The sequence below is a fragment of the Merops nubicus genome, unplaced genomic scaffold (genome assembly GCF_000691845.1).
Source record: "Merops nubicus isolate BGI_N331 unplaced genomic scaffold, ASM69184v1 scaffold10646, whole genome shotgun sequence".
NCBI lineage: Eukaryota > Metazoa > Chordata > Aves > Coraciiformes > Meropidae > Merops > Merops nubicus.
Window position 1 is genome coordinate 79,303 of NW_008613045.1, and position 14,893 is coordinate 94,195.

General features: G+C 34.4%; 1 protein-coding gene across 1 annotated transcript in view; it reads right to left on the reverse strand.

Annotated features, from left to right (window-relative positions):
- The window catches only part of LOC103774367 (regulating synaptic membrane exocytosis protein 2), a gene marked incomplete at its 3' end in the record, with an annotated part of 152,814 nt that overhangs the window by 76,000 nt on the left and 61,921 nt on the right, over positions 1-14,893 (reverse strand). The window contains exons 13-14 of the mRNA XM_008941767.1: positions 11,709-11,825; positions 3,073-3,138 (exon numbers count right to left, since the gene is read on the reverse strand). Coding sequence (XP_008940015.1) covers positions 3,073-3,138; positions 11,709-11,825 — 183 coding nt within the window. The remainder of the gene's footprint in view (positions 1-3,072; positions 3,139-11,708; positions 11,826-14,893) is intronic.

The window sequence follows — 14,893 nt, forward strand, 5'->3', positions numbered from 1 at the left end:
GAAGTCAGGGCTAACACCTTGACCTACAAATATAATGTAATTTAAAATAAGCAATTAACTAGGGGGAAAAAAAAAGAGTAAAGATAAAATAGGGAAGATTGTTTAAAAAGTAATTTTTCATATATTTCCAATATATAAAATAAATAAGAGGAATTTACTTAGTGTTTTTCAATGGGTAAGGAAGAAGTGGATAAAGATTATGCTTTCAGTGGTCCTTAAATACCTAGAGAACTGCTGTCAGAACATGGAAAGACAAAAAGGATTAAAAGTAGGAAAATGATAGTGGGCAGGAGTGGCCATAACAGTTCATATCTGGTAAGGTGACTGAAGTAACATGAACACTAACATTAACCCCAGGCTACCTGGATTCAAGAGGACCAGAGAATGTAGGATCAGTTCACAGGCCCATGGAATCTCAAGACACTGTTCTAACAGTGAGCTAGAGATATTCCACTTCATGTCAGATTTTCCTTTCTGACCCCAGGAGGAATTAATAGCCTTCTATAAACCGTAGAAAACATTTACTCCATCTCACTGCTTAAATCTCAGCTTTTCAATCTTTATGCAGTACTGTCACTTTTGCCCTTCATTTTCATTGATTTTACTTTATTTTTGAGAAATTAATTTCTGTAGGAACAAGCATCAAGATTTGCAAGTCAAGATCCTCAAACTAAGATAATTTGATAATAGCTGCAACTTTCGTCAATATGTGAACAGTCACAGATATAACCAACAATCTGAAAAAGGCACATGTAAACTAACACAAATGTGAGCATATAACTAAGGAAAACCCAGTATATAAAAAATTAACTATTGAAATACCACACGAGCACAACTCTCATAAATTTAAAAAAAAAATAAAAAACTCCCCTCTCCATATTAAAGTTCCCACATGTGGATTGAGGTATTTACACACTTCCTTTAAATTATGTTTCAAGCAACACAGCATCATTTCAAAAAAAAACATTTAACTGAGTTCTAAAGGCCAGAATGTCTATTATACTACAGTTTTGGAGAATTTTTATAAAGTAATATTTATTTGGAAGAAATATTTTTATGACACTGTAGAAGTTTCAGATTCTATTTTGTTTCTGCATCCAAAAGTAGTTCTACACTTACTAAAAATATGGTTATATATGATCTTAATCGAGAGCAAACCTTAAAACCCTCAGAAGAACTCATCCAGCCATGAAGTTAATATATCATGAGTTCTTTAGTTCTCGCTGTGGAAAATTTTACATGGTCCTTCATGTAAAGCAGTAGCCATATTTCCTTTTCAGTGGTACCCAGCAATAGGATTAGGGGCAACATGCACAAACTGCAACACAGGCAGTTCCACCTCTACATCAAGAAAAAATTCTTTACTGTCAGAGTGGTGGAACACTGGAACAGGCTGCCCAGAGAGATTGTGGAGTTTCTCTCTGGAGAGTTCCAAAATCCACTGGGACACGTTCCTGTGTAACCTGCCCTAGGTGAACCTGCTTTGGCAGCAAGGGTTGGAGTAGATAACCTCCAGAGGTTCCTTCCAACCCCTAGCATTCTGTGATTCTGTGATATCAGTTATTATATATGGTAGTTGAGATCTGAAGCCACCACTTCCTTTCTATTGGCTCATAGTTTGTCCAATTTATATCCTTGTTTCTAACCATACACAACCATGTAAACTTTTTCCTTTTTGCAGTATTTCTGAAAATACAGTAACCACAGTACTATATCAACATGTCTTACTACACCTCTTAAAAGTAATTGTATTTCAAGTATGATTATTTCATAGAAATTATTATGTGCTCAACTTCTCTCTGCCTTATAGAACACATATATATAATATATATAAAAATAGGAACTCTGATGTTCTGTAATCACACACAGGTATTGTGAATGTATACAAGTATTCATACATTTCAGAATAAGCACTATACAAAAACAAAAATTCAGCTTATTGTTTTCACTCTGTTTTTCAGTTAAGCAAAGTATGATATTTCAGAAAGACTCTGTTCCTGTGTACTTTGAAATAGATATGGTTTTCCTCATTATTTCAAAGAAAATAGTAAATACTACACAGACTTTGGAAAATTCCAGAAAAAATAAGGCTTTTGCAAAGCCATTTATACATAATAACCACGCAGCTTAGTTTATGAAACTGAATTCTGTAAAGCTACTCAGCTTTATCTCACTCCTGGGATTTACCCATAGTCCTGAGTAGTCAGTTTTAGATGCCTACATACTCACAGAGAATTAATAATAGTTTCACTGTACGTGTTTGTCACTTAAAATATAGATCACATTCTTAGTTTGGAAACCAAACACGGTACTGCCAAAGTATAAATGGCAGAGCTAACGATATGCTCCACATCAATTATACCTCTCAAGATCATAGTAAGCACCCTCAGAATAGGTACGGCACATCTTACGGGAACGAAGTAACCTGATAGCATCTTCACAAAAGAGAGGATACATTGTGTGATCCTGGCTGCCAAAACATAAAGGGTGAACACAATGAAATGCAACAAAAAGGTGAAATAAGGACAAAACACAATGAAAAGCAAGCAATGTCAGCAACAGAACAAAACACTGGAACAAAACTCAGCTGGAACTTGGGTGAATTTTGCAAAACTACTTTTAAAAGTGAAGGTGTATATTGGCCTGCAGCTGAGACTACAAGAAAGGTATCACACTTCAGTTGTGTCTGTTGCAACCTTTAACACAGCCATACATGTATGACATTTTGTATATGAAAATCACAGTATTAGCAGGTATTAATATTTATTGATTTCAATGATTTTTTTTAAATTGACTTTTAAAAATACATTAGAATCACATAAATATAGGAAAATCTTAGTGGACCACCAATTATATATTATTGGTAGTAAAAAAAATGTTTAAAAAGTGAAACATGAAGAATTATCCAGTGTTTGTGTAGACACTATACCAAGAAAGCTAATGCTAAATATTAACTTGACACTTCTAAGTTTTCTACCACTACATACAGACCACTAAAACAAGAAGTGGACATGTAGGTACATAGCAGTACATGCATTATCCACACAGAGTCACACAGAGGAAAACATATACCTGGCATCTCTGTAATGGTGACCTGTGGACTGGGTGTATCGGGAACGAGGTAAAGTTACATAATGACTGAGTAGATGGCAGAAGGAAAAATAGAAATATGAAACAATAAGATGGAGAAGGAATGATACACATCACACAACAGCAGACAATCTGAGAATACAGGAGCTACAAAAGCATTGTACGGAGCACCAAAATCATTAACAACATTAGAAATCTGATACACCGTGATATACAGTTCTAAAGATAAAAGTACCTAGAAGATTCACACATTTATTCTAAGAAGTCAATGGGAGACTATGGATCAAGCAGATGGCTAAAATTTGGGATTTTCTACATTATTTCAGTTAGGGGAAAAAAAAAAAATAGATCAATCTCTGTCTGAAAGCAATCTTAAGAAGTCAAATTGCCTGTTCCCTTGCTTGAAGACAATGATAACTTCAGTATGAAGATCTTTGGCAGAGATTTACCTAGTTTGTCTGAAAAGCGACCACCATTGGGAAATCTGTCCCCACATAGCTACTTCCACCATTGAGAAATACTTCCAATTCACAGAGGATTATTAGAGGCCCTGGTCTAAAGGTCCTACAACATCGGGGTATTTAAAGGAATTTCTAGACACAGAAGTCCACATTGGATGTGTAAACTGATTTCACTTGAAATGTTGAAAGCCTCATTCTTATCACCTGCTTCTATTTCTCCTATCTTAACTTACTGATAATTAATGATTTTCTAGTAATCAAGCACATTGTTACCAGTAACTATATTACCTCCACTTAATATCTCTGCCTCTTTTGCATGTGGATAAAATGTACCATCAGCTACATGTAAATATTCCTTATAAGCATATTAGTTAATTATATAGAGTACAAGAAACCTTTGTGCTCATTTCATCTGTCAAATAAGTGCAAAAGCCCAGTCACCACTATAAAAAGCTTTAAATTCAAGTCCCTGATTATGCCATTTAAGCCTTGCATTTTGTTACAGGAATGAGGAACAATACACAATTCAGCAGGGCTCATTTGACACAATAAACTGAAAATTTGAAGATGAGATCCCAAGAAGGACATAAAATTAAGAAAATAATCACAGACCTATGCTGCAGGCTGCAAAAAGTATTAGGGTTCTTAAACTAATGCACAGACCTCAGTACCAAAAGCACATAACAGCCTGGCAGTCAGCATGTTGCCAAGAAGCATTAATAAGTAATTCCCTCATGTTCTTAAAACTTGCTTTAGAATATATGCATACCCACAGGAAGAACAATAAAATTAAAATGTAGGAATCCAACCCACAGCAACTATGATATGTGTGATGATGGCAAACAGCTGCATACAGGCTTATTCTCACCACTATGTCATGGCATTCCCCTGCTATATCCACATGAATATGATCTTAAATGATGCAACCCTGGAATTAACACCACAAAAATCTTGCAAATACTACCTTAGTATTAATAAGCAATGAAGTGATTTCAGCTGGTAGATGACGTTTTAACAACTCACTTTCACTTCCCCTTTTATCCCTCCAGTGAATTAGGGACAAGTTTTCTTGCCAGTCTTTCAAAAATATGAGAAATCAATAAATATAATATGTTCAACCAGTTTTTTAAAGAACAAAAGTTTTTTAAAAAACCTGTGACTTCAAGCAGAACGCATTGCAGAACATGGGAATGTAATTGCTATTTGCAATCAGCTTAATTTACTGTCCACATGAAGGAATACCCCAGGCTGATCCCTTCATTTATTTGTGAACGAAACACCATGAGTTAAAGTTATGCTTAGGATTTGAGTCCTAAATACTTTTCAAAAACCCACTGAACCATTATAAGTGCCCAACCTCTGGTACCTGGTTTTGTCCTAATACTTCTAGAAACTCAGAAGTGTGAAGAACTAGTGTTCTTAGCAAATTCTGAAACTTTTGCTTGTGCAGGCATGGTAGGCAGTTCAACCTTTTTCTTTTCATAATTCAGGAGTTCAACATTAGACTAAGCTGGCATTTAGATACAAATGCTTCCTCATCACTCAGAACTCTGCTTGTCTATATAGAGAAGTGAGGTAAGCTTTATCTTATATTCGACCTGGTTCTCTGGCACTACTTGCTATTCCCTAATCTACCTTTCCCTATTCTTTGGAGCCCATGTAATTCTATGCTATCTAACTTGTAATAGATAAATACTCACTATAAAATGTCCTTATGAGTGCAACATAAAAAAAATGAGACTGTCTGAATTCACTAAGAAGAAAAATTGGTTCTCTACATGGATTAACATAGTAATTTACTAGACTACAAGGCAATCATCATAAATCAAGAACATATAACCCAAGAATCTTTGTGCATTTTCATAATATCTCAAATTACATAACAATAATAGTTACAGAGATACTGTTCATGTAAGCATGTGTCTCTTTTTGTCTGGAAATGGCTTCTGTACAAGTACAGTAATATTTTCCATAAAAGGTACATGGTTAGTAAAAACAAAAAGAAACGTGTGCCATATCTGTATGGAAGACAGAATGACTGACATCACATAGGTTAAAATATGACAGTAATCACATTAGGATGGAAGATATTTTTCTGTGCTTTATGTATTTCAACATGCAGAGCAAAAGGCCTAAATTCCATCTGTCTTCTGAGTATCTAGTCAGTAGTCTACTGTTTCGTTATTATTAATACTTCATGTACTTAGCTTAAAATCAGTTTTGTTTTTCTAAATATATTAACAACGTAACACCAAAAATGCCTATGACATACCTAACTCTCACTGTCCAAACCTGAAAGATACGCATCTTTCATCTGCCTTATAGCCAGTCTAAAACACCTAAAATCATAATAAAAACAAATCCTAATATAGTAAAATCTTTAAGCTATGCATTGCCTAAATGTAAAAGAACTCCAGAAGTGTTCCAGATCTTCATTTAAAACAATGTCTTTTGAGCTGTTCATGAAACTCATGATCTCATATGCACATGTAGATGGGAATGTTCAGAAGACCATAGAGAAATGGACAAAGTTCAGATATAGCAAATTTTTAAAAAGATAAAAGTACTACAAGTTCCTTACTTGCTACTTTATAGTAGTCAATAGCAGAAGCATATCAAATGATGGTATGGCAAAATGAAAGTACTAGTCTGTATCCTCACCAACATCTGAAATGTTACTATTTTGTTACAGATAGCATAGACAGAAAATCTGCAGCAGCAAGTTATTTCAGTTATATTAAAATAATGAAGTTTGGCTGATAAGACAGCACTATAGGTTTTGCAATGAGATCTTTAATGCACACACACACATATACATCCACACACACCCCCCAGCATCACGTGAAAACAGATTTCTGGTCTTCTGACAAGAATATTCCAGACATATAGGCAGACATGATAATTTCCATTTTTAAAGTGAACAGAAAATGGTGGCTTAAAATTTTCTGCTATTGCTCACCTATTTATCCATTTCCTTATATTTCCATAAAAATTCAATGAGTCATGATAGTAATAGAGATCTGTGATTCAGTGACCAATTAGATTGCTTAATTGGAAGTACTCAGTGGCAGGACCAGGTTTGACATATCAGAATAGTCCTAGAAGCACACTTGAAAACACACATACGTATGCACCGTGTGCCTGACTCAACCCATCCAACCATACCTTCCTGTTCTTAATGTGTACAAGGGGTTTAACCTGCTCTTTACTGCTTGGGATGTTTTATTATAGTAAAGATGTGGCATTAGACGATAACCTACTTCTTTCAAATTTTCATCCTCTCTGCCCAGTTCCCACAATTTAATTAATATTCCAGCTTTACTATTACAGTGGGAAGTTGACTCCCAAGTATGTCTGTGGAAAAGATGAATACTGGAGTATAGATAACTGTGCAATTTAGAAGGGATGTCACTGTGAAATCATGTGCCCACTGTAAATAACAGCAGAGAGAGAAAATCTCTGCCATCCTTACTGCAAGGATAAAACATGGCAAGGTGCTTGGATTGCAATCCCTTCAGCAGTTAAACCCATTAGAGCTCATGAGTGAGAGCACTGGGAGAGGAAAATTGTGTTTGGCAACATTATAACTAACTGAAAACAGAACCTGTTAATGACAAGTGTAGGATGATTTTACTTATAAGAATCACTACTGGTACAATCTCTAGTATGTCTTTTGCTTGCGATTGTAGGTGTAGATATACAAAATAATTGGAAGTGAAATATACTATTAATGCACACAGTAAAATTTTTGAAAGGAGAAAATGCACTTAAACACTACAATTATTTAGATTTAAGTTAATGCATACATTTTATAACATAGACATAAGTAAATTTTCAGCAATGTGTTTCTTTTACTTTATTGGATAATTGAAGAAGCAAGGAAAAAATAACATTGCATAGCCACATATGGGTATGTACCCATATGACATAGCCAAAAATACTATCCCTGAATTTCCACAAAAGCATCAGGTACCCTTTATACTCTGCAATATCTTTATATCTGTAAAATACACTTCAATGACTGTATTGTAAAATATATACTAAATAAAAAATGGCTAATCAATTACATGTTTTTCAGCTGTATATTTAGTATAGAATGTGAAAAAAAAAAAAATCTGGCTAAGTTTTCTGGCTTTTACTATGGTGTAATGTCTCAAAAAACTCTTTTTCTAGTTTGACCTAATCTGGCCCCTAGCTATTAACTATGTTGGATTAGGAGTCCACTACTTATAAATAAAGCAATGGTCAGCATAAGTAGGCTTTCAGAAATGTAGAATTTATATTGCTTTTGGTTACATTTAATTTTGTGATAAATAATGGAAGCAGCTAATTAAACGGCATCTTATGTAACATACAGCAGTCTTGTGGCAGTGAATTATTTTGGTCTTCCCTGGTTTTATTATAATAATCAGAATTTTTGGCATGCATTGTGGCATTTACTTTAAGACATGTTTAAAAAACTCTTCTTTCAAACAGCAGGAAACAACGTGTTCATCAGAAAGTCTGTATTTGAATGTGCTAAGGAAGGCCCCTCGGTAATACTGCTGTGATAGTCACGCTAGTCCAAGCATATCAAGATACCATCTTTGAAGTTGTTTAAAAATAAAGGAGAACATTTCTTTAAATAATCATGGGTATGACTACCCCATTACTTTAACAAAGCAGACAATTTTTGTTCTTTAAAATAGAAATAGTGCAATAGTACTGATGAAGGGATAGCAAACCCAAAATTTAACTTGCTTTTTCTCTCTTGTTCTCTTGTAAGTGCTAGTAGAAAAACATTTATGCTGCAGGAGTATTCACATACATTTCCAGTGCAAGGCTATTTGAGTTAGACATCTTCTGAATGCTCTGGCCTAATATATCTGGGTCAAATTCACCATTAGCAATTTCATGCCTCAGGGAGGCACCTAGGATAAAGAATATCATTAGATTAATAGTTGCTAAATAGTATCTAAGATGGTTATAGCTGTGAGCCTAAGTACGATTTCCTTACACCATCTTGGTATTTGTGTTAATTGGTGATATACCTTTCAGAAAGTAATACACAGATATAGTTTGGACTGATGTCTTGATTTTTTAACTATTCTAAGACTCTCACATTGTCCCTCTAACTCACATAATTATACTGATAGCTTAAATACAGTACTCTGAGGTCAAGTCTAGCTTTTTCCAGCATATTCTCTATAGTTTGATTTGTTTCAGTTTCTGAAATTAAAGTCTTCTTTAGAGAATTTATGGAAAGGTTTACAAGGTTAGCCCATTACAGATGAAAGATCTTATGGAACTTGCAAATGTATTTTGTCATAAGCATTCATGTTTCTTTCCATTACAAATTTAGGCTATTTCATAAAAGAATGTGAGTATTTGAAAAAAATCCTCACATTTTGACAAAAATAAACTAGTATATCTACAGTAAAAATGGGCTAGCAAATTAATTTGATTCCCTACTTTGAGCTACCAGTATACACAGTACAATTCTAGCATTTTTGATAATACAGCAACACACAAATTTTAACTGGAATTTTACCCTGCCAACAAAAATCAATATATTATTTGATAGAAACATCTGACATATTTAAAGGTTTGGAGTTTAATTTGAGATAATTTTAATTTCAAAAAAATTATATCTTTCACCTTATTAAAAATAATTTGATTTTCACTTCAAACAATGCATTCAGTTTTGAAGGGATGTTTAACATTGCCATTAGACTTGAGGTCATTTGACATTTTTGTATGTGGTTTCAACCAGCTCCTTAGTGCCATATACCTTAGAGAACTTTACACTGAATTATCTAGAAAAGGAAGGAAAGAATTTTCTTACTTATATTCCCAGTCATATTTTAATTTAGTAACTGAGCACATCTACAAGAAAGTATATCAAAGTTCCTTTTTTGCAAACAGCTCCAAGGGATAAATGGACCACAGAAACAACAAACTATCAGAGCTGTGGGAAAGCAGTGTCATTTTTGTTTTCCAGATGTAAGTGTGGAACAAAAAAAAATGGATAACAAGTAGAGAGATTACACACCTATACAAATGTTCGTTTTTCCCCACTTCTCCAAATTGCTTGCAGTTCCAGCAGTTTTTAGAATGAATATCATTAAAGAGTTACTTTAGGGGAAGCCACCACTAACCATGTATGAACATGAGAACTTGTGTGTCTGTTTTGGAAAATACAGATGGCATATAAACCCATGTTCAGAGATTTAGAGCACACTTAACAAGCATGTACCTATTCATCTAGAACGGTTGTGTGAAAATTCAACAATCTCATCACCACGAACTTCCTGATATTGTTTTTCTGACATACTTTAAAAAAAACAATTCTCTTTCTCTAAGCCAAGTCAGTCCAGCATGGGTTATTTGATTGAAGTGATGGGGAAAGATTGTGGTGCTGTACTTCAAGTTACTTTTCACTGCTATGCATTTATCTGGGAGGTAGCAAGCAAACTCATACAGTGAACAAACCCAGGAGTATTCCATAAGGCATATACAGGCTCCAAGGACAAGTTTAGAACATATTTCAAGGATGACTGGCTTAAAAATTGATATTATACTATCCCAGAAGCATTCTGTTCTCTTCTTTTACGGAAACAGCTCAGAATCCTTAAACCTTTTGTATGAAAATTGGATAGCCTCATGAGCCAACTAAACAACATTCTTCTTTTCCATAACTTAAATAGAAGTGTTAATTAGTTAAATAGACAAAAGAGCTTCACCTATGTTCTATTATGCTTTTAATTAATACAGTTAAGATTTGGGATGATAAATACTTAATTGCTTTTCAGTATCTTAATTTTTTTTGCCCATTTGACTTTTTTTGGTCCAAATCAATTACAAATTACTTGAACAGGTATGTTTGGTGGGTTTGGATTTTTTTTTTTTTTTTGTATGTTTTGGTACAGGGTTTTTAAGTATTCTTTTTTTGAACTTACCTAATTAGAAACAATTAATTATAATTTTTTTTTTTACATAATTTTGTCTCACATTCCTTAGACTCACTGATCATCACATTAACGTTCTTTTAAGACATTCACCTCTTCTGTTCAGCATTGCTAACAAAAAGCCACTGATCTTAAATTCTTTGTACTACCACTAGCAGCACCAGTTGTGTGCTTTGATGTCATTCGAGGAATAACCTGTAACAATCATCTGTAAAAGTGTGCACTTCAAATACTAGTCACCAAGCATTCAATAAGATTATAAAATATATCTTTATTACTCCTTGCTATGTGCAATTATGAAATAGGCCAATATCTAGCAATCATTCCTCTTATTATAATATGCAGGTTTTCAACTTGGTGTATAGGAAGTTTAAGGATTTTCAAAACCAAAGGTAAATAATACTTTTTGTTTTGATTTTCTGACTTGAAGACAATGAAGTGGGAAAGACCTTATCAATTATTATTTTTCTAATGTCACAAAGGGACTCTTATCATTATTCCATCAAAATTAACTACATTAGCCAACTACGACCTGCAATTCTTTTTTACATCATTAAAATTCATAGAAGTTGCTATAGCTCTGCTAACTTTGACAAGTTCCACTAGGCACAGTAGTCATGTATACGAGCACTATTTAAGATGTGCTTCTAAAGACAAATACCCCAAGTTCATTCTAGCATACAATGCCATAACTTTTTTTTTCCCCCTCACAAAAATGGTTCATAAAGTTGAGAAAAGACAAACAACTACTAGAACATACCTTTCTTTTTGTGTGTGTGAATGGCACTGTATCCAATGGGAGCATAATATTAATACTGAGCTCAAATTATTCATTTTTATGTCTCATTATTCAGCAACAAAATTTACCAAATATACTACCAGACCTTTTAAAGAGATATTCAGCATTTAAAAAATGTATTAACGAAAATATTTTTGTAAAAAAGGACAACAAAACTATTTATCTTTTATACTTTATAATTTTTTCAGATTACCCCTTGGCAAAGATACCCTAACTTGACAGTTTTGCTAGCCTTGTGTGCGTCGTACATTTTTTTCATGTATATAATGTAACCAGTAGACATATGAGTGGGGAAACGCTCATCTGTGGGATTAGGCAAGTAATTTTGCTATTTAGTGAGCTACTATGCTGAAGTAATTCACATTGATGAGTGTAGTCTACAGCTGATTCTAATTCCATTCAGATATTTACCTCTCTCTGTCCGAGGAGTAGTGGTCATCTATAACACGGTGTCTATCCATTCGGTTCAAGGTATTGTAATGCGCAGGAGTAGATCGAGTCCCTCGTGGTCCCTGATCCACATTCCGACTAAGGATAAAAGACATCAGATTCTGAGTTCTGGGTGCACTCGGACCACATGCCCCCACTGGTTTTGTGTAGACAATTATTAGTAAATGTGGTGGTAATGAGATGTGTTAGCTGACCTGTTGTTTGTATACTTTTACTCTCACATAATTTTAAATCTCAAATTAAAAAAAAAATTTCTCCTACAGAAAAAGTTGCTAAGTCCATGCTAGGCATAGGGTTGTTTTCTTTTTTTTCAATGTTTACTTGTTCTCAAAATGAGAGGATAACTTTCTTTTTCTCCAATTAAAAAGGTTAATTTTGGACAAAATGTTATTAGTCTTTCCAAACTAGTACCATCAAGGAAAATTTCCCTTCTAGCTGAAACAAAGAATGTTCCATAAACTCTAGACTTGGGCTACACTGTAAAGATGTAAACTGCAGTAAGACACAATGAGGACTTCTCACTGTTTCAGTAGAGTGCAGCCTGCTGAAACCATTGTCATCTGAATTAAACAACAGATGCTTGTTTTGCACTGGAAAGCCTATTCTGTAATCTTACTACCACAGAATCTGAAAAAGACAGAACTGTTTAATGAGGTATAAGTGGTGAAGGCAGTGCAGATTTCGTTAAAGAGCATCAATCACCTTTATAGTTTCATACTCTGAGACCAAAGCTCTGCTCATCAACTGCTTTACTCAGTTTAACCATTAATACCTACTCATACACATTAATTCCACTTTTTCTGGTCTATAAAACTAATCCACAAGAACAGGAACATAGAAAAAACAGATAACTGTGAAAATGATTGGATAATATAAATAAAATATTAAAAATTATTTGTCCCTCCAATCAAATTCAAATTTTAGATCAATAAATTCTTCTGCCTCTTTTCCTGAAGCTTTCCTTAATATGGGCTATTCAGTTTGTATCTTTCCTGGTCATTTTGTCTGCGCTTTTGGTACCTGTCATAATATCCTTTCTCATTTGCCAGTCCCCAGTTAGTGTTAACCTGTGTGTGTATCCTTCACTGCTGCTGCCATGCTGCTGTTTATATCTGCATATAAGTGCTATGAAGATATTGCAGTACACATAAACTTTTGTCTCCAGCTCTACTTCATTTCTCCAAGAATTTCTCCACTCTGTTTTCATGAAGTCAAATATAAAGTCTGCTTTGGCCATATTAAAAGTGAGTGTAATCCTTTATCTTCTATTCTACAACTCCTTCTTGCAACTTTGTATGTGTTTTAACCCCTTTATTTATACCAAAATATTAGAAAATCCAGTATAGCCGCCTTTACTCTGACATTGGACTCTATCGTCTGTATTTACACTCTAAATTGGACACAGACAGGGCTTCTTTGCTCTTCTTTGTAAACTTTTTTGCTTTTCCCAACAACCAATTCTTATTCCTTCTTCCTGAATTCTAATTGCTGTCTTACCCTTTTCCTCAGGGTCTCTCTTTTCATTCAAGTTTAAAAAAAAAAAAAAAAAAAAAAAAAGTTTAATTTTTTTTTTCTGTCTATAGCATTAGCATCTTATTTTACTCAGTGCTGTTTTGACTTAAATACTTAGGCTTTCTCAAGTTGTCGTTCCTTCGCAAAGCTTTCCGAAGACTGACCTTTGCTATCTGTTCACACAAACAAAACTCCTGCCTAAATTTGATTATAAGCCTTAGTCCTGAAAAACTCAGTACCATCTTGTCTGCTCAGATCAATTTCAATAAGATTGTTATTGGCTTGCTGTTCTAAATAACTATCTTTTTCTTTAAATATCTTTATTGTAACATATTCTGACTTCATGCTGCTTTTTACCATCCTACACAGCTGTATTGCTTCTACTTCCAAGTGTTACTATTATTTCAGTTCTGTTCCACTCTGCTAAGGATGCCTTGGTCAGACAGATTTACTACTTAATGAAAAATGCCATACTTTCTCCAGTGAAACTTTTGTTCTAAGAAAAGTCATTTTCACATCTTCACTCCTTTGGAACTTACTTGCGGTTGACAGAACATGTACAGAGCAACCAGATAACAGGTAAGCAGGTGAAAAGGTGTCATTGTAGGTGGTGATGGTAGATAGTAGTGAGCATCCTACTAGATTTACCACAGCATTTCAGCCTAACTACTTTCCATAGTCACCTTCATCTTGTTTTTTCAAATGTACAGTCTCAGAAAAAGCTAAACATCATGTTCAGTGTCTGCCCAAGTCTAAACTCCTTTCTTATCTATGGTGAGAATAACAGTCTAAATGTATTATCTGAAAACATTACAAGAGCAGCAACAATTTCTTGTCAGCTACTATGCAATACAGCTTTCACAGAAGTTATTAACAAAATCCAGTAGAAGGACTGAGAATTATGCAATAGTTCCAAAGATCTAACAGCAACTTGCACTTCTGTGCCCCAAGAGCTCCTGCCTGCAGAGGCATCAGTCACTAACTGGGAGATGTCTGGGTGTGCAGCATGTTTGCTGCAGTTAGAAAATGTCTATAGCACAACAAACTCAGCTAAACATGGTGCAAGTGTGATTAGTAATGCTTACAGCTTCACAAAGTACACCTGGATCTCCATTAGAATTAAAAAAGACATTTCTGTAACCCAAGGATTATGCTTCTTTTCCATTAATGCTAAAGCTCTGGCAACCCAATTCTCTGGGACTGACAAGTCCTCAACGAAATTATTTAATGTGTGGGCAGGGAAGTATTACATAAATAATGCATTCGACTGTGAGATTGTAGGAAACAGCTGAAACATTTTTTCACTGTAAGTTCAAAAGTATATTTAAAATTTTAGCTTTAGGCAAGTCAGGCAGCAAGAAATATTCCACAAATGTAAAAAATGCATAACTACAAGAAAATGAAAAGAGGGTTTTCAGTTATGTTAGACAGGTGTTGGGTAAAAGTTCTGCCCAAAATGCACCCCGCATGCGTGCACACACAAAACCACACACACACAAAGAGATTTTGCTCGCTTTTGTATCTATATAGAAGAGAAAAACCCCAGGAGATTTAGCACAGGCAATTTCTTAGACCGAAATCAATATAGTGGAAACCAGAATAGGTCCCTGTGTCTACTGTTTATATCTTGTTTT